The sequence below is a fragment of the Bolinopsis microptera genome, chromosome 2 (assembly GCF_026151205.1).
Source record: "Bolinopsis microptera isolate Bmic1 chromosome 2, MBARI_Bmic_1.0, whole genome shotgun sequence".
NCBI lineage: Eukaryota > Metazoa > Ctenophora > Tentaculata > Lobata > Bolinopsidae > Bolinopsis > Bolinopsis microptera.
In genome coordinates this window covers 18598756-18619512 of record NC_087073.1, presented here as the reverse complement: position 1 = coordinate 18619512, position 20757 = coordinate 18598756, and the positions used below count along the sequence as shown (strand labels likewise).

The 20757-nt window shown below is 38.0% G+C and overlaps 3 protein-coding genes across 6 annotated transcripts in view; all 3 read left to right on the top strand.

Moving 5' to 3' along the window:
• Positions 1–1295, top strand: part of LOC134811164 (circadian locomoter output cycles protein kaput-like) — a 37872-nt gene extending 36577 nt beyond the window's left edge. Inside the window, exons 9-10 of one of the 2 annotated variants that reach the window (XM_063817902.1) lie at positions 48–292; positions 649–1295. In XM_063817902.1, coding sequence (XP_063673972.1) covers positions 48–292; positions 649–921 — 518 coding nt within the window. In that variant the 3' untranslated portion in view covers positions 922–1295. Of the gene's footprint in view, positions 1–47; positions 299–648 lie in introns of both variants that reach the window. The other variant, XM_063817901.1, reaches the window with a different exon arrangement.
• LOC134811172 (actin-related protein 2/3 complex subunit 3-like) overlaps positions 1–16294 on the top strand; it is an 87981-nt gene extending 71687 nt beyond the window's left edge. Inside the window, exons 2-7 of one of the 3 annotated variants that reach the window (XM_063817916.1) lie at positions 13491–13547; positions 14064–14163; positions 14982–15058; positions 15254–15446; positions 15589–15650; positions 15807–16294. In XM_063817916.1, the coding sequence (XP_063673986.1) occupies positions 13542–13547; positions 14064–14163; positions 14982–15058; positions 15254–15446; positions 15589–15650; positions 15807–15905 (537 nt within the window). In that variant the 5' untranslated portion in view covers positions 13491–13541 and the 3' untranslated portion in view covers positions 15906–16294. Of the gene's footprint in view, positions 1–13489; positions 13548–14063; positions 14164–14972; positions 15059–15253; positions 15447–15588; positions 15651–15806 lie in introns of all 3 variants that reach the window. The other 2 variants (XM_063817914.1, XM_063817915.1) reach the window with 2 other exon arrangements.
• Positions 6812–11640, top strand: LOC134811174 (asparagine synthetase domain-containing protein 1-like). Its single transcript, XM_063817919.1, is given in 11 exon segments — positions 6812–7024; positions 8036–8140; positions 8293–8539; positions 8706–8860; positions 9214–9321; positions 9324–9370; positions 9597–9738; positions 9947–10084; positions 10229–10377; positions 10506–10629; positions 10826–11640. Coding segments are annotated over 11 exon segments (1611 nt in total). The 5' UTR covers positions 6812–6817; the 3' UTR covers positions 11015–11640.
• Positions 16295–20757: the final 4463 nt, after the last annotated feature.

Below are 20757 nucleotides of genomic sequence, written 5' to 3'. Positions count from 1 at the left end.
TACAATTAGGATAGTTATCAATGACTCATGAATATTCCCCTTTACAGTTGTGGAAGGAATGCGGCAGCAGCAACCGCAGCAGCAGCAGCAGCAGCATCCACAGCCGCAGCACCCACAGCAGCAGCAGCAGCAGCATGTGCAGCAACAACATCAGCAACAACAACAGCATCCACAACATCCGCAGCATCAACATCAGCAACACGTCGCATCTCCGAGAAAGGGTGTGTCCGTTTACAGCTGCGGATCTGAAAAACGATGTCCGTCTCCTGGGAATCTTAACTCTTGTGCGCAGGTTCGGGTAATTTCTGCTAATTCAAATTTCTTTCTTGTCTGGAGTTTTGTGTTGAAAATGATCTGCTTCAGTTTTATGTTCTCTTATCATTACTTGCTCACGAGTATAACTAAACGCACATTAACCAACAACATATAAATGGGGGGGGGGGGGGGGTGGATTTCAATAAAATTAAGATTAGTATTTGTCCTATTCCTAAATATGGTTTGGATAACCCTCAAAGAAATGTTTACATCGGTGTCAGAGGGTTACTATTGATTGCTGGTCGAAAATTAGAGTAAATACATAATGGTCTAGATAGACAAATTAGTTAATGTACCCCCCTCCAAAAGAAATGCTAACTAGATAACAATTAGGTATCGATGAAGCGGATGAGAAACGAAGGTCCTGCCAGTCAGTGCCTACCTACGTACATAAAGCCGGCAGTGCAACTTCCCGCCCACCTCCCTTACAGTAACGGCCAGTATTCCACCACCACAAGCCCCTACTTCACCCCTCACACTAACGGTTACCACCAGCTCTCCAACGAGATCAAGCAGACGAGTCACGTGATCGGCGTCCCGGATACTCACAGCGCCACAGTCTACCACTCCATAGATACCGGCCAGCACATACAGAAACAAACTTAGCAGGACTTGAAGCTTAGGATGGCTTTTACAATACATCTAGATGTGATCTGTACATATTACGAGCGTTGCTACGCGGTTCAGAGAATTGGTACAGTTAGTTTGGTCTGGCATGGGAAGGGTGTCCTGCGCGAGATAACTACACGTGCAAGGCGCGGTGTTAGATAACTGCACGTGCAAGGCACGGTGTGAGATTGAGTGGATGCTTGCGGAGGGGAGACGGTACCCTTGTAATTGAGAAACTGGATGAATTCAGACCTTCTGTACTGTGAGTTAAGATTGTTCCTGTCTTGCAGTAAAAAACAACTATTGCTATACATGTTTTGCGGACACAGTCAATTGAAGCTTGATGAAGATGAATAATTGTTGCCAGATAAGTTTTACTTTTACTTGGTTTTATAATATTATTTAAATGTTAGCAAGAGTGGCACCACGCCTCCCATCATCTTATACATACACATTTATCCTTTTCCGGTAGAAATTGAATTGTGGATCTTCTATTCTGGCTTCTTGTTGAGGTGCTAATTACTATTGAAAGCTATGCGAAAATGACCTCGGCAAAATGGGCCTGACTACTGCATGAGCACTGCGCAGTTGTAGTTATCGCAAAACATTGCCATATAAAGGGGCATCTCAGAAATTGAAAGTTTTTTGGATGCAAACTCTTATCTCTATTGAGAGTCAGATGTACTCTCTGGTCCGAATATTAGAAAGTGGTGCCACTCCACTCGCCACGCTGCATATTTATACTTTAAGTTACATTTTGTGTCTGTTCTAGGGCACATAGCCCGGAAGTGTGTTCTCATCGTTACAAAACGACTGGTTGAAATTTTGGTCGAAACTTAAAATCTGGATTGGTTTAGATCGCTGTATAAGGGAGGGTCCAAATATAATCTCAGCAGTCAGCATCCTTGGGAGAAGAGGGGTTTCTAAATTTGCTGTAAAACTGACACTAATATGATTTCCACACAGCAGTGTAAATTTGCTGACGTAAAAGCTGTCACTGACGTAACTGCAATCACTTCCGTAAACTTTGCATCTGCTGTTGTCTTTTATTAATATCTGAAACTTAAGTCACGACTTAGCTGCATGATGAATGGAAAGTTAAAACCAAATCAATTTTCAAGTTTCGACCAAATTCCCCACCAGTAGGTTTGTACGCAATAACGCCCGGGTTTCATGATACCTCCCTCTTGTTCGTTCAATGTGTCAAAAACACAGAATTTTCAGTGGAAATATCGGTGGCAAGTTTTTGTTGAAAATAGCTTGTAAGTCCTCAGAATGTGGTCTGCAGGCCACCCTCAAAAGATCTATTTTGAGACCCCTCTTTAAAACTCATTTATTTTGAATTTTACAGTCGATATTTTTAGACGTCTATTGTAAATTTATCCTGTCAAAGCTTGCTTAGAGTTGGTTTCGGTGATGTGCAATCAAGTCAATTTCGATGCGATTGGATTTTTGAGTGAAAAATTAATTTATTAAGTCTGCCATGATTTTAGGATATATTTCCATATTAGCATAGGAGATAATTCGAGATGATTAATGATTATATACGGTCAATTACCAGTTATTGATTCTTCATTTTACCATTTGAACAGATATTGTGCCGTTTAAGCTCGATGTAATATCCTTACTACGGGGTGATTCCTTTGTCAAAACAAATTCCGGCGTGCTTCATACTCAGTGCCATATTAGATAAAATCCTTAAATACCAATGACCATTACTGATAACAGAAAGTGACACAAGAGAACTATTTGAAAGTCATACATCATACATTTTCTCACATGAGCTTTAAGATAACGTTGTAGAAACATAATATGCATTATCACAGATTAAAGTTAACAAAATTAAAGTATCCCCTATGAAATTCAAATAGGATCACCCTTATCTGCGATATCAATTATTGTATCTGCTATATATTTTATTTAAGAACAAGGTCCTGGATTTGCATCGATCGATCCATTCATTTTGCCAAGATTCCAAATGCTACGTTGTTATTTGAACATAATAAACGCACTTTGAAAAATTTGCCATTTATGAGTATTGTAATTGTATGAACTGTGATTGTTATAAAGTCTTGCAATAATTGAAGCTAAAACTTAAATTCTAGCAGAGCACAACCTCATGTATATTTAATTTATCAAATTTGTAAGTCATAAGTTAAGATTAAGGATTCTTTTGGTATTGGTGATCAAGTTTGAGTTTTATTTCCATTCAAAACAATTTGATAATTGATAATTAACAAAAAGAGCTCATCGGTGTAGACGTAGTCATTACTAGCTTCAAATCAATTATATGTAAAGTTGCGATATGATCTCATTCACTATTGATAGTTAACTGTTCGAATCCCCAAGGAAATCACGTGATGCCTAATGTTCATAACTTGTGTAATTTATTTTAAAAAATCGAAGCACGCTCGTTATAAACCCCTCCGGGATAGAATAAGATTCTGATAATCCCGGCTCCCGCTAAATAGATTCTGATAATCCCGGCTCCCGCTGTTAGTTTTTTCCCGCTGAATAAATAACCCCGGCACAGCTTTTATAATCCCGCCCCGCTAATTTGGCTCAACAAGATTTGTTTTGTTTTGACATTCCATGAGAATTTCAACCGCGTACTGTCACGTGTTTTGATGACGTGTATCACGTGACTAACTACTACGACGCGCATTGGTAAAAAATGTCACGTGACCTATGGCTTAACGTAAGAACTATAAATACACTCGATCTACGTATCGGTCTAATTGCAGGCGCTGGCAAAACTCCAGCACACTGCTTACATTACTTAAACTCTTACATTAATTGGACCAGTTCCAAAACTTGTCTCGACGGTTACATTTGATTTTGTTCGGTTCGGTTAATTTTGTCGTGTTTGATATAAGCCATGTATTATAGTCGTCTACTTTGATAAACTTCATGACACGATATCATTATTAGCTTTTATCGCTTGCCAGGCTTAACTCGACGCCCCTTATCGATATTCATATTCATTCAACGTTCTGACTGAGGAATAATGTTTAGATATAACGCCAGTTTAAATTTCTGATCTGCGAAGCAGTGTTTCTGCCTTCAGCTTGGGGCTACTCCATTTGCATGTGCTTTTAATAATGGACAAAGCAATTCTAGCTATACTATCAGGCTAGGTTATACTATGACCCTTGTCTCACGTATAGTAGCGATACTGATTTCGCTACGAAACGCAGCTACGCGCTGGTTTGATTCACGATGTCAATCCTTTGCAGCTCGGGGTGGCCCAGTGGTGCATCCTATCTTGGCGATCTACCGCGCACTGGTGCGCGGCAGGGGCCAACGATGAACGAGATTTCACAATCCAATAATCAGATTTTACAACTATCTTGAAACATAAATTTTACGAGTATCACTAGGGGGTGCACCATAAAAATAAACTTGCTCGGATTTTTAAAATTTTTGTACCATTGTTTTCTAGAGACTGTGAGAATTTTCACAGTACCAAATTTGTTATACCTTTTTAGAAAGATCAGTGAGTTTCGCCTAGGTGCCATATTTTATGGTGCGCGGCTTTTGGAGCAAAATTAGCTGTAAAAGTCGCGTAATTTGACCAAATTTGACCGAATTCGTTGATTTTTGTCATATTATTTAGATATATCTTCAGTTCCTTGAATGAGATCATTCTGAAAATTGGCGACGACCTTTCAATAGGGCTTTCACAACTGTCCGAAAAATTTGGTGGATATCGGAGTTGATATAGTGATCAAAATGGGGCAAAATACGCTGCTTTTAGCTGTAACATAATGTCTGATGGTTGGATATGCTTTAAACTTTTCGGACACTTTCCTTGTAAGTCTATGAGTAAGCTTACCAATTTTTGTTGCAATCAGAGGTCGGGAAGGATACTTAATATCTATTTGTTTGAAAAAAATTGTGCTGGCCGAAATTAGCGCTAAAAAACCATCCTACAGTCGGCACGCGCGGCTCACTGTCGATGGCGCACTACCTAGTATCACCCGTGGCGAAAGCCACGATACAGCCGCGCACTTTACTCTACTCTGTACTCTGTTGTCTGTGACTGTACTCGTGCACTCTACTCGCGCGCGGCAGGTCTACAACGTGTGCTAATAAACAACCTGAAGCAAAATCTTACCGGAAGGCGCTAGTCATGATGCATGAGTCAGCTTTTTATTCAGCTGCATCTTCAATTCGTTTAAACATTAGACTAGGACGTCACCAATTCGACGGGCTACATAAAGTGCTTTGCAGAGCAATAATTTTCACCTAGAGCCTAGCCCATAGCCATGACACATGAGTCTACGCGTACTGCGTGACGCCGCGCGCATGTTTCAAGCGCTACTACAAGCGAAAGGGCTCTGGATAGAGCAACAATAATTTTGAAGTACAAAGTAGGGTCGTCAATCAAAATAAAAAGCAAAGTCCTCCAAGGTGCAAGGGGTAATTTAAAATCAGTGTTCAATTTGTATGTTTAAAACCTACCAGGACGCACGCCGAGTTGGACTTTTACAAATATCACCCGTTAATGTTCGATGCAAAATTACAATGAGTCTATTTTGTTAATTCAACTGAAACTGCACAAAGTCTTATTAATTGTTGATTCACGATGTCAATCCTTCGCAGCTCGGTGAGGCACAGTGGTGCATCTCGCCGATCTACCGAAGGTTGCGAGAAGCATTATTTGATGTGCGCGCGACCCAGTAGTGCATCGCACTACAATATAAATTGCTTTGCCGAGCCTTACACGGTGTACATGGCCATGGTTGATGGTGTGATTTTCAGATTTTAAGTTTGTTTTAGTATACCCTGGGAAATTATAAATCCTTAATCCTGTGTATACTTGTGTGTTAATTGACGATGTCAATTCATCGCAGCTCGGCGCGGCACAGTAGCGCATCTCGCCGATCTAGCGAGGTGTGAGAAGCCTCATTGAGTGCGCGGCGCGGCACAGTAACGCATCGCGCTACAAACTTGTGTTGTGTGTATTTATTGTTTTTGTACTACAATGATATGCCTAAATCTAAATTTAGACAAGTAAGCTTGTTATGAATGATATTAAAAAGGTATTAAAACGTTTTTTGTGTTCATTATAACACAATTGAGCCAAAATTTTATACGCACCACGCATATTTTCAGAGGCGCGCCGCGCTTGTTTCGTATTTTATATTAAGTGATGTGTACCGTATTGTGAAAATCCAGCGCTAGCCGGCTGTGTTATCACTTCTCTTTTACAATTTTTAGCTGTAATTTTAGAACTACTGCTTCACATGATTTTGGATTTAGTTTACAACTTTTACACATAGTATATATATATATACAACACAGCAATTATTTAATGAAAATAAACGGCATCAAAAAGTAGCACGTAAGGTAAAAAGTATTCTTAAAAACCAGTTATTATATCGTTTAAATTCTAAATGCATGGTTATGTTGTCAATTGTACTTGTCAAACGCTGCCCGACCCATCATCTCATTGACGCAGTCGGGCCAGTGTTGGGGATGCATGAAAAGCTGCAAAAAGTTATACAAGTTCTTAAGAATATTTGACTCCAAATTATGGCACTAGTTTTAACGAAACTTCAGTTTTTAGCATAAGTGATTAAACATAGTTTTTCAGCATAACAAAGTTTAAAATTGTAGGTTTCTAGCATGAGCAGGTTCTCAACTTTCTGAAGATGGGCACCTCCCTGGAGTCTCACACCCTTTAGTCCGGACCCGTTACAGCCATCTGCATTTGCAATATATAACTATGCATTGTAACCATAAAATCTGCAAAAAATGTAACCCTTTTTCTGTGTTTGGTTACTCAACTTTAAGACTTAAAATATGGGTTTTTCAATTCATCAAGTTGGGCAGAATATGTTATGACTAATTTTATTTGTGTTTTGTATAATCTCCCATTATAGCTTCCATGTGTGGAATTTCCTGCAGCTACAAGTGCAAAGCTCCAGGAAACAAAAGATTGCTGAATCGAGGTCCTGACCATCAATGCTCATCGTCATTGAATGATGTTGTCTTGAACGCATACATATTGTATGTGCAGGGAGCTTGTAAACAACCTTGTTCAAGAGATGGTTGTCATCTTATTTACAACGGGCAAATCTTTCAGTATCCTCAGGTATGTACAGGGTGGGCCAAAAGTCAGTACCCATACGTTGGCCTTAATAGCTCCGCCGTGTTTTATATTTGAGAGCTGTTGCTTTGCAGATGGCATACTGTACTTACTGGTTCGAGGATTCCGTCGTCAAAATTTGAAAATTCGAATATTTTAGACCACGCCCATTCAATATTAAAACACCTATATTGTTTTCTCTGAACATGCTGAACGCCTAATTTTTTCAGAGACGGTAGATTATCAAATGTTGCATATGATCTGAAAACATAAGGCAAAACGGATTAGAAATGACGAAGTTATCAAGCATTTTCTGTATCTCGTTAACAAAATTGACTGGGTGATTATGTGACACCGTGACACGACACCTTAATTGGGCACCCTTAACAATTCCCATAATGTTTAACGGGGTAGTTACCGGGGGCACCTTATCACGTGATTAGGTAAACCAATCACCTGATCACACGTAATGAATAAACTCGTTATGCTTCATATCTCGGTCATCTGAGAAGCTACAGTTCTAATTCTTTCAGGACAAACGTAATTCGAATGGCCAAACACAATTCAATAACATTTAGCTTGATCCGACTATCCAAACTATCAAATAAATGTGAAAATGAACCTCCATTTGAAAAAAATTAACGCGAATATTTTTCGAGTTGACTAATTCCTCGAACCAGTGGTGGTACTAAGTCATACCAGAAAGAAGTATTTAAATTGGGCACTCAGTGACTGAGCTATAAAGGCCAACATATGGGTACTGACTTTTGGCCCACCCTGTATAATGACAGTAAAATCTTAAAAATTGTTAGAACAATCGAAAAAAAGCCTACATGTTGTGCAGCTTGAGTTTGGATCAGCTAAACCTGGTTTCCAACATTTTAGATAATATACAATTCATAAATTTGATAGATTTGTAGTGTAATTAATTTCTACTATTGTCATGAGTTGTAAAAAGGATAAATGATAAGTTCTCTTATCTGTCTGTAGTATAGACTCTATACAATCTGTCTTCAGAGTTATGAAAGTGATACAGAATATTTGCTGGATCTAGTGACAAAAGATGACGTCCCTTCAGCTGCAAGTTGTATACTGGGTCCTTCAACTGCTATAATGTATGATGTAAGTTGGTAATATAAGATCTCGTGAATTTTATACAATTGACTTACACACCGCTATGGAAGTGGAGAAAATTTTGAACTTTAATTAATAGATCTGTCGTTTGTCGATTTCAAAGCTTAGACAAGTTTCACTGTACTAGAAATCTCTCACAGGAAAATAAGAGGAACTTGTGGTTTTGGAGAGATTATTTTGGACGGAGATCGTTACTTATTTCAAGACAGGAGGTTGGATATGTACTAAGTTCAGTGGGTGATGCAGAAAATGATTGGTTGGAGGTACCTGCTGGTGGAGTGTTCTGTTTATCGGATAGCAACTTGACGTGTTTCCCTTTTGATGGGCGCGAGGAGCAATGTCAAACCTTTGGGACGACTTTATTTGAGTCAGTTTTTATATCAGAAGGTAAATACTGACCATTATCAAACTTTCATTTAAAAAATGTTATTCAAAGTCTCGTTTAACTATCAATTAGTTCTTTTATATATCTGAGCACTACAAACATTCTAATATCATGAAATAAAGCTAATACAAACTTCGATTAATACTGATTTTTGCCATCTTATTTCAGAAACAATACCTTGCCCTGTTTCCCCACTTAACACAAGTTTTGGTCCTCCTGAAGAACTAGATTGGGAGTCAACTTGTTCCATATTTCTTGAACTTCTGTGTGAGTCAGTGCGACTGAGGGATGAGTGCTGCAAGCTTCCCCTCTCATTTACCAAGGTTAGCTTAATTTGAAACACTATGTTTTATCAATTTTAGAAATGTTTCCTATGTTTTCCGACTTAAATTCATAGAGAAGGACTTAATGGTGCAATACTTCTATTGTTTCCAACTGGGTGCACAGTGCCCACGCCCACTGCACAGTTTTACATGTTGAATAGTATTAACGATTCATCATTTATGCTATTCAACATGTAACTCAACATTTTACTAATTTATAATCGCAAATATGAAAATTTATTGTATTACTTATTGTTATTATAATGTATAATTATATTAGTTATTATTTACTTATTATATTAGTTGTTATTTACTTATTATATTAGTTATTACTTGAGTGTACAATGTTATAGGACTCCCTATCAGATTACACTGCTCGACACTGTTTCTGTACTAGTGATGTAAAGTGTAATGTACATGGAATAGAGACTGGAGGGTCTCCAACGCTAGAGTTGCTGTTTTGTTCAGTGGTGGTATTGACTGTACTGTACTAGCCGCGCTCTTGCACAGGTTACATTCTAGATTATAGAGTAGGATTATTAAATATATTCAACTTATTATAATATACATACATTCTTACTTGTAGTAATTTATCATAGATCATTGTTGTCATAAAATTAGTAAGCGTTCGCGTTGTGAACTCTACCTGGGGTGGGAGTGTAGATATTAATATTATTTGTCGGACATTATTAAATGACAGTAAATTAAATATAAATTTATTAATCACTGTTTGCAGGTCAGTGCCGTCATGTGAACCTATAGATCTGCTGAACGTCTCTTTTGGTAACTGTGATAAGACTCCTGATAGGATATCAGCTATTGCTTCCCTCCAAGATTTACAAACAATTGCTCCTGATAGGACCTGGAATCTAATCAAGGTTTAATCATAAACAAAAGTTAGAATTTTAATAAACATGTAGCTAGATGTTTTACATCTTTTCTGTAAATCTCACCTTACAAATTTAAAAATTACACTTTTAGTTGCTTTACATATCCAACTTAAATATAACAATCCTGAAAGCTGTCATTTATACTAACTTACTAAATTTGAAACCCTAAGTAATTTATAATTTAAATTTGTCCCAGGTGGACGTGTCTGTAGAAGAGCTCCAGCGAGCTCGGGAACACCACATCCGAGATCTATTATATCCTCACAACACTGTTATAGACGACAGTATAGGGTGTGCTCTCTGGTTTGCTGCAAGAGGTGCAGGTCTTTGTCAGGTATTACTCGTACTGGTTATTAACTTCACCTCACATTAAAATTGCCACATGCTATACCTGTTCAGTTAACCTAAGCTTCAGCTCTGACTTGTGGTTGTTTTGAGCAAGTTTCAATTTAAAGATCAAGTTTATTTTGCACTTCAGGATGATCACATGATCAGCTCAGCTCGTCTACTCTTTTCCGGTATTGGAGCAGATGAACTGATGGGAGGTTACTCCCGTCACAGAGGTGCGTGGCAGAACGGGGGTGGTTTAGAGGGTGTTCTCAGAGAGATACAACTTGATATTGGCAGGTAACCATGTTCTCCAAATCTTAATTCACTTCATTTCAATTATTTTGTCGCCTTATCACTATTGATGATTGTTTTTACCAACCTGTTAGATAGCATGCTCTTGATTAATAGCTAATCTCTTATCATAGGATCTCAGAAAGGAACCTGGGTCGAGATAACAGAGTGATAGGTGATCACATGAGAGATTGTGTGGCCCCATTTTTAGATGAGAGTTTTGTGTCTTACCTGAACCCTCTTCCTATTCAATACAAGGTCAGGAGTTTTATCCTGAGTTCTATTCCTGAGTTATGGATTCTCAATTAAATTGTTTTTATATCATGTGTTTTAATGGTTTATGATCGACGTTAATAGCAACCTATACTCTTCAACTGCTGGCTTTTTATTTGAGAATGATGACTGATGATGCAAATAATTTTTAAGTTCAGATTATTCAAATTCAAACCATCAGGTTGATTTCACCCTACCCCGTGGACAAGGAGAAAAGATAATTCTGAGGAAAGTAGCACAGACCCTAGGTCTGGCTACCAGTAGTGTACTACCCAAAAAAGCAATACAGTTCGGCAGTAAGATAGCCAAGTTAGAGGGAAAGAAGGAGAAAGGGGGTGATGTCTGCAGAAGACTCACGAAAAAGGGATAAACTTAGTCCACAATCACGAGAGATATTCTCAATTTGATTAAATAAATTATCATATCAGTACAGAGGGGTTGTCATAACAACAATTTGCTCGTGGCTAGAGATTGTTTCAGTTTTGACTCGAAATGATATGCGGGATTCGTTACATGCGTGCGAACTGCGAAGGGGTCAAGGATCTTATCCCTGGCGTGTTCCCAAAACGTATTACATATATATCATATTACTACCGACATCCCAAAAGGGTGACGAACTGTATTATTATAATATAGAGTTCCACTCCCAAAATCACACTGAATGATGTACAATGTTAAGATTTGGTCGAGTGCCAGGTGTTTAGCGATACGTAGGGCGGCTCTCTTATTTCATTAGCCATAACTCAACACTAAGCTTTTCTTCTTGATGTGTCTCTGAGCAGTTTTAGTCCTCACTCCTTGCAATTAGATGCTCGCCCGACCAGGGCCTTCGTGGAACCGGATGTAAAAGATCAATTTGTGTGATTCTGCGGTATCTTCAATTTTTTTTTATCTCATGTTATTTATCTTTGGGGTTTGCAATTGGGTCTTATTCCTTAGTTAGTGTATGTTGTGGCAGTATTGTTTACTACTGACCAGGGTTATGTTTTCAAACTATAACAGTTAGCTGCTAACTGTTATAGTTTGAAAACATAACCCTGGTCAGTAGTAAACAATAACTGAGTTAGCAGGTAGCTTCATCTTGTCTTTTTAAGACGTGGTTGTTTTTGTTAAGTTCTTGGGTTTGATTGTATGCTTTGTTGATTTTATTGAAATTTAATTTTACCAACTGAACCAAGATGGCACAAAAAGCAAAGGAAGATTGTCTGAAGATAGAAAGACGACAATTAACCGAACTGAAGTCTTTTGCAGCTCCGCCTCAGTCAGTTATAGATGTTTGCGCTGCGCTCAGTGTCCTCTGTACAGATAACATGGGTACAAATTGGGTGGCTGCTAAGAAGGCTCTCGGTTCATTTCACCGCATCGTTTCAGCATTCGATGTAGATAAAGTGGATCCTGAGCGAAAACGTATAGCTGGAGAACTAATTAAGGGTTTGAGTGCAGATGAAATGGCAAAGAGGAGTCTTGCCGCTGTTGATATATTCAAATTTGTTAACGCTGTGTGCAGTGATGTGTAGTCATATAAGCTTAGGCATTTAACGGAATTATTATTAATATAAAGGATATATTTATTAGAATTGATACATGATATTATATCGAAGTTTTCATAATTTATATTGATTTACGTTGTTAAGAATGAAATATGATTACAAACATCATGTGTTATGGTAACTGTCATCTCTGCTCATGAAAATAACTTAAAGCAGCACATGCTGAGATACACACAGGATAAATAAATAGCCCTAAGTAAGACTATTTCACAAGACAAGGCCCTGAAAACACATGTTCTGACTTACTCTAGCGAGAAACCGTTTCTTTGAAAATGCTGTGATTTCGTTTCAAGACAGATGGACGGGCGTCGGGCACATACAAGTAAAGGTCATGACATCTGAAAATATTTTCCTGTCAATTTACGACCTCAGGATGGGTATTAAAGAAGTCAGTTCTCATCACAAAAATCATCACACGTGCATGCGATTACTACACTAAATTAAAGAATTCTTGTTCTTAGCATGAAATAAGGCCTGATAATGATATTTAGTTATAGATTTAACTTATTTATGCTATATTTAAAATAATGATATAATTATGCTGAACAGCTAAAATTTTAATGCTTTTAACACTTTTAAAACATTAAATTGTAATCCTCAATTTTGTGTTTCCCTTCGTTTCCAAATAGAATAGATTAGTAAACTCTTGCACTTTCACCAACTATTTGAGGAAGGACGATCCAACAAAATAAATTGATTAGAGCTTCAACTAACAATTATCAATTTAAAAACAAAACTAATAAATTATTCCTTATTGATTAGTCAGACTCGTTGATTATTTAATTTTCTACAATAATTTTTACCACCCAGTTAATGCAATTGTCAAGGCTAAACACGAACGGGAAATGTATCGATTGTAGAGTGATTCATAGCTAGTTCAACTTAGTATTTAACAGCATTTGAACATTAGAACCCAGCGGAAATTGGGGAAATGAATTTGTTCAAACACATATATAATTGTGTGTTAATTTGCCCTCATTTGGGGGAAGTAAATGGCGAATCGGGGTTTTCAGTAAATCTTGATGCGGGAAATCGGGTTTTACTGCACCCCTGACCCCATCCACCCATATTTCCTCTACTTTTCCCCCACTTTTGGTCAAATGGTCACAGATGGGCATTGCCTTGAAAAGTTGTAAAAGTGGGAGAAGCAGAGGAAGATCAAGGGAGACATTTTAATTTTTTAATGCTCATCTGCCAATTTTTTCCTCAACTTTCCTCCCCCCAAGATTTACTGAACCGCGAGAGTTTTAACAGTAACACTACAACTACAAGTACTGAAAATTTAAATCTGTTTTAGTTTAGCAAGTGACAAGGTTTTCTATTCTTGGAAAGGATCTCCTCTACATAATGCCAGTAAGCAACATCTTTATTTGTCATTTCCTTCAATTAACTAATTAATCTCATATGAGGATCAGGAGTATACATTAGAGTATACATTAGAGTATACATTAGAGTATACATTAGAGTATACATTTCCTGTTATCTTTCGTATAAAAGAGTAATTCTGATTGTGCTTGTTTTGACTCGCCCATAAGAATATCGTGCTAAAGTGCATTATCTTGTTAACACGTGGCACGTACTTTGTAGTACAGTATAATTAGTCTCGCTTGAATGACTTTTTTGGGCAATGTCGAAGCAAGTAATACATTTTAGAATTTGTTTATTTATTATTTACTTTACCGAGTCAAAACAAACTCAATCAGAAATTTGATTTGTGTTGAAAATACGTATAAATGTTACAGAGATCAATGCAATATATACATTATACAGTATACACATTACACACCTATAAAACACAGTAGAAGTACACACTAACATTTTCCCATCAACTCACGAAATTCCGCAGACTCATGTTGACATATTTTGCAGGCTTATCACTCCAAGTTTAATGATGAGGAGAGCCCGATGATTGGAAACATTGCTTTCTTACCACTCCGTACTACTGTTAAGGGTCCTGCACCTCGTACAGGTACGTGTTAGGAGGAATTTTAGAGGTTGTTAAGGGGAATTGTGAACTGTTATATTATAGACCGCGTTACCCGTTATATATTGTGTATTTCAGTTACTATAGTTATTAGTTATATCTGATCTGAATCCTCTTAGATAATTACAGATTTGTACTTTACCAGATTTACCTGATCTTAGCCCACTAGGCTAACTTGTCACACATCATATTAACATTAACAACCAGATGGATCATTTAAACATTCATTACTCGGCTTTACTCTCTATTAGACGTTGACAAATAACGTCGAGGCAGACCTGGCTCAACCAATCGATATTTTACAGTAAGTATAGTCACTGCAGGTCTTCGTGGGTGGAAATCATTGAAAGGAACAATGAATTGTCTGAAGCCTCACCCTAAGTCCACATCTTAACTTCTACAGAAACGCTCGCACTACCTTCTCCTCTATTTGATTGCTCGCTCAGATTTAGGTTTTGCAGAAGTTTCATGTGTTTTCCTCTTCCAACATTCTGGTTATTCATGCAAAAAAAGAAACCTCTATCTATTCGTCATCGTTTATCACCTCTTTACTGCTAAACAATGGGCGCCTCAATCCTGGCAGATTTCTTCAGATGCACTGTCGGGGTTTCTTTAGATGTTTAAAGCTATTCTTGAAGGAATGATTGTGTTTACCATGGGCGCCATTTATCTGTTAAAAGCCTCTCGTGGGATCTTACTGTACAGCAAAGGCAACTCAATAGTCTGCAATCACCACCCGGAACACAACACAAACACTCACTCACTCACACAAACAAATACATAAGCCTAAGTAGCCTTCGCAGATAGCGAAGAAGATATCATAGACGAAACCCTCAACTACTTCAAAGCTAACGTGTTCTTCAAAAACTACGAAATTAAGGTTTGTGAATATTATTAATATTTTGTCTAATTATTGCTATAATTTCGTTACAACTTGTGTTCCATTGTTTCAATTTTATATAAAATCTCAAAGTATGTGAACCATCGTATATAAAATATAGTCGGTTTAATAGTGCAAAATTTAGCTGACCAACCCCACATTCAGCAACATTTATTTAACCAATCCCACATTTAGGGAACCTCAGACCGACTGATGATTTACCTGACCCTCTATGCTACCGACTGTATTGTTAAACTACAAAAGAGTCCCAGCAAGAACCAAGCTATAAAGGACATGTACTCTCTTGCTATCTCCCGCTTTTCTCTTCCTGGAGAAGCTGGATTTCCTCTTAACTCTGTATATGCTAGACCTCAAGGGGGAGAAGTCGGTGAGTCGATCATTTGTACAAAATTAATGTTCAATTACGACAATTTTAGTTTCCGAATCTTCTCAGCAGCAGTTTAGTATTGCAGACTGCAGTGTTCTTTTTGTTCTCTATTTCTCGATGCTCACTTAGTTTTATATTTCAGAAAAGATGAGGAGTTATTTGACTCAGTGCAGACAAGAATTAGGACAACGTATGGTTGAAAAGGTAATTAGGAGTACTGATAAACCTGATTTAAATATATATATAAATCCTAGTTTAACCATTCTCCTACTCCCCTGACAATAATTTAGATTTCTTCTGAATTGCAAACATTATTGTTCTTACAGTGAATCTAGTGATAATACTGATCCATGTTTTCAGGTATTTGGTGACAGTGACAAGCCCAGCAAGTGGTGGACATGCTTCTCCCGCAGAAAGTTCATGGACAAAACCCTAACTCCTCTTGGACAACATATTTGAGATTCTCGATATAAAACTGAGTTTTGTGATATTACAATTCACCTCCTACATGCACTGTTTTGTAAGACGATTAAAGTATCATGAAAATAATGTAGATTGGCAGTACTAGTGAACTGAGTTTTTATTTTATATTTTCCACTGGTTAAAGGGGTCAAGGTTAAAAGTAGATCTTCAGAAATTGATTAGTAGGTTTAATGTTACGATACCAATTTGCTTTCACTTGTACCACTTTCACAACTATGAACTATCCATATTATTTCAATATTGGGTTAAGTTTTGTTAATTTCCGAAATTTTCCAATTGCTGACAATCAAATTATTGTGTTAAGTGATTGTTTTTATGTGATAATAATGTTTATATTGCAATACATATTATTTCTTGTCCTGTAACGGTGTTCCTTATTTTTCACGCTTGATATTTCTTTACTTGAATGAAAGATGAAAACTATATTTAATGGCTGATTTTCGGCCCGTCTCTTGAAAAGAAACAGTCTACTGAAGATTGAACTGGAAGGCGCTGACGCCGAATCACTGTATTTTGACTTCCTATCCGACTCACGCGCGCGCGCGTTACGTATATCCAGCGCGCAGTGAAGTTATCTAGCTAATCTGATCTAAGCTATTGTATGGTATAGTAAGGGGAAAAGTGGCATTCCGTTGGATTCGAATGTTCACAAGGATTTCTCAACGGAATATGGTAGTTAGGACCCCTACGAACATAATTAGACTTGTTGCCAATTTTGTATCTCAACGGAAACACCACTTTTACCACTTTTTACCACCTTTGTACCACCTTTCTGGTTTGCCAAATATCTTTAGTTGTGAACATCATAGAAGGCTGCAAATTAACCTAGAATGTTTATCTTATCAAGGAGTAAAACTTTTGTATCAAAAAATTTTTACATCGGACAATCAGCTAATTGGATAATCACCAATTAGTAAATCACCAAAAAAAGTGAAAATTTTTTATTGGCTTAAAATGATTGAATTCGTTTGAAACACGGAGAAATGTAGTGTTTAGAAAAACTTCAAAAATTTTTCACTTAAAATTTTTTTTCGAGACTTGAAAAAAAAGTTTGAAAATTTGAAAATATTTTTTTCCGCCAAAAGTGATCGAATTGCATGAAACGTGGATAAAAATGCTTTGCAGAAAAACTTCGAAGATTTTTACATTGGGGAATACTAAAATCATCAATATTTGAAGTTGGAGTTCAGTAAATCTCGACATATTTTAGTAATTAGGAATAGCTTAGCGGAAAGGGCTGGACCTGAAAAAGGTTAACCACACAATATTAGAGTTTCGTAACTAATTACAATACAGCTTTATCAAATTCCACATAAAGAAACAGCACAAAAGGACCATTTAAGATCGAACCGATTTTACCTGCTGTACTATCATTTTATTGATTTCAATGATCAAAACCTCTGTCAATCTTGCCAATCTATACCGGGTATCTGAATGTACCGGACCTCTTATTTACCTCTATAATTAGACCCAGTTGTGCAAGAAATGCGATTTCTCACAGGGGTTTCTTTAAACTGTGCACTTTTTATCACTCTCGCAACTCGCAAGAGGCCTGGTATTATAGGGGGGGTATAGGTCCATAGGAAGCGAGTGTAAATATACCTTCCATCATCCATTGTGGCTTTTTTGTATTGTGAATGCGCATGCCGCTTCGTTTGCTATGCCATATACCTCGAATAACCCCCATATGTCATTGCCAGGGTCGGGATAGAGCTGGAGATAGCATTGAAAAGTTGCTAGAAATAGCTAGATTTAGAGTAAACTGGTGGTAGCTGGGTGGTGCTAGCATGGATGTAGCAGAACGTAGCTACACGGGGTTTCATTGGAGTTGGTTATTTTAATGGCCAAAGAGTGCCGGAACTAAAGTTACTTAAGATTGCAGTTTAGGGGCAGTGTAAACCACGGTGTAGTCAGGGACACAGAGCTACAGTGCAGGAGTACTGCAAAATAACAGTGCAAGTGATACAGTCTGCAACAGTAAAACTCCGAAGAAGGAGATAAGATTGTGGCTGCAGAGGAGGAGAGTAGCTGGAACCTGATTGTGTTTGTGTTGAAAGAAGAGGAGGAAGAAGAGTTTCCTGCTCTGGTAACTGTATTTTTGGAAGAGGTGGGGTGAACTTATTTTCAAGCGACAAGGGTGGGCTGGAAGCAACCAGATACAGCTATCCGACCTATTAAGATCACCGTCCTGAGCTTCACAGCATTTCATCAGAATCTTATGAAAACAGAGAGACTGACCCACCCTTTTTAGATCCAACGAAACCCTTTATATAAATCGACTTTTCTGCATGAATTACTTCATGGTATCTTCTTATCAAGGCTACAGACCTTGCCGTACCGGATTTATTGATCAAAGTGAGTCTCTTTAGCCCTCTTCTTCTTTAGAGCTTTAGGTTAGTGATCAAACTCTTCGCTACTCGCTCTTCACTGGATCTATCAGGACAGATTCACATCTTTTTAGGTCTCAACCAGCCTTAGTTTTCCTGTTTTCATCATGTAGTACGTTCTGCTACCTCCATTTTAGCACCACCCAGCTTCCATCAGTTCACTCTAAGTCTAGCTTCGTCGGCGTTTTACTGTTGCAGACTGTATCACTTGCACTGTTCTATTGCAGTACTCCTGCACTGTAGCTCTGTGTCCCTGACTACACCGTGGTTTACACTGCCCCTAAACTGCAATCTTAAGTAACTTTAGTTCCGGCACTCTTTGGCCATTAAAATAACCAACTCCAATGAAACCCCGTGTAGTTACGTTCTGCTACATCCATGCTAGCACCACCCAGCTACCACCAGTTTACTCTAAATCTAGCTATTTCTAGCAACTTTTCAATGCTATCTCCAGCTCTATCCCGACCCTGGCAATGACATATGGGGGTTATTCGAGGTATATGGCATAGCAAACGAAGCGGCATGCGCATTCACAATACAAAAAAGCCACAATGGATGATGGAAGGTATATTTACACTCGCTTCCTATGGACCTATACCCCCCCTATAATACCAGGCCTCTTGCGAGTTGCGAGAGTGATAAAAAGTGCACAGTTTAAAGAAACCCCTGTGAGAAATCGCATTTCTTGCACAACTGGGTCTAATTATAGAGGTAAATAAGAGGTCCGGTACATTCAGATACCCGGTATAGATTGGCAAGATTGACAGAGGTTTTGATCATTGAAATCAATAAAATGATAGTACAGCAGGTAAAATCGGTTCGATCTTAAATGGTCCTTTTGTGCTGTTTCTTTATGTGGAATTTGATAAAGCTGTATTGTAATTAGTTACGAAACTCTAATATTGTGTGGTTAACCTTTTTCAGGTCCAGCCCTTTCCGCTAAGCTATTCCTAATTACTAAAATATGTCGAGATTTACTGAACTCCAACTTCAAATATTGATGATTTTAGTATTCCCCAATGTAAAAATCTTCGAAGTTTTTCTGCAAAGCATTTTTATCCACGTTTCATGCAATTCGATCACTTTTGGCGGAAAAAAATATTTTCAAATTTTCAAACTTTTTTTCTCGATAAGTCTCGAAAAAAAATTTTAAGTGAAAAATTTTTGAAGTTTTTCTAAAAACTACATTTCTCCGTGTTTCAAACGAATTCAATCATTTTGAGCCAATAAAAAATTTTCACTTTTTTTGGTGATTAACTAATTGGTAATTATCCAATTAGCTGATTGTCCAATGTAAAAATTTTTGATACAAAAGTTTTACTCCTTGATAAGATAAACATTCTAGGTTAATTTTCAGCCTTCTACGACGTTCACAACTAAAGATATTTGGCAAACCAGAAAAGTGGTACAAAGGTGGTAAAAAGTGGTAAAAGTGGTGTTTCTGTTGAGATACAAAATTGGCAACAAGTCTAATTATGTTCGTAGGGGTCCTAACTACCATATTCCGTTGAGAAATCCTTGTGAACATTCAAATCCAACGGAACCCTTAAATCGACCACTTTTCCCCTTACTAGTATTTGCACGTACAGCTGCTGCACTGCACGTACTTAACTAACTGGAGCAACTAGCTAGTATACTGGGCTGGGGTTCGTATTCTGGAAATGAACATGATATTTGAAAGTTATACGAGAAAGTGGTGTGTTCAATGAAGTAAAAATTGTAGATGACCACATTCCAGGCTCGAACACCGGCGTTACTAATTCACTCGCCGGCCAGTGATTCAAGGAAAAACACAAGAGTTTAAGCTATAGCTGACATGACCGGTTGCCGTATCTTGTATGATGTTAAAGATGAATGTCAGAATATTCTATCGGGTATTTGGCATCTATCCAATTATGAAAGCGTACTTGGTGAAACTGCACGTGCGCACTGCTTCCAACCATGACAACGTGCATTTTGAGCCGTTGTTTGCACGAAAACGGTCAGTGCTATTCATATCATCTCTCTTACGCGAAGATACACAACACTACTTCAATGGAACCAAGTTCAATCTTGATTCTTATCGCCATCGTCCTCCTCGGCGTTGCTATTATGGGAGGAGGAACTATGGTATTCTGCTGCCACGGATTCGAACGAGGTCTTCCCTTCATCTCAGTCCGTGAACTATACGAAGAACTGGCAGATTTGGACAGGCGGACCAGTGAACGATACAGGAATTTCGCCCTCCTCGTCAACAACGTGGCTGTTGGGCTACATAAAGAAGCAGCCATTCTCCCTAGCCAGCTGGTGGTTAAAGACATGTCAACTATCATTGACATGGAAGAAGGAAAAGGAACAGTGGGGTGTCAGAGTACCCCAACTCATCATATAATGGTTGCACCTGCCCCAGCTGAGGTGATCATATCTATCCCTGAAGAATAGGAATTACAGTTCTACAACTT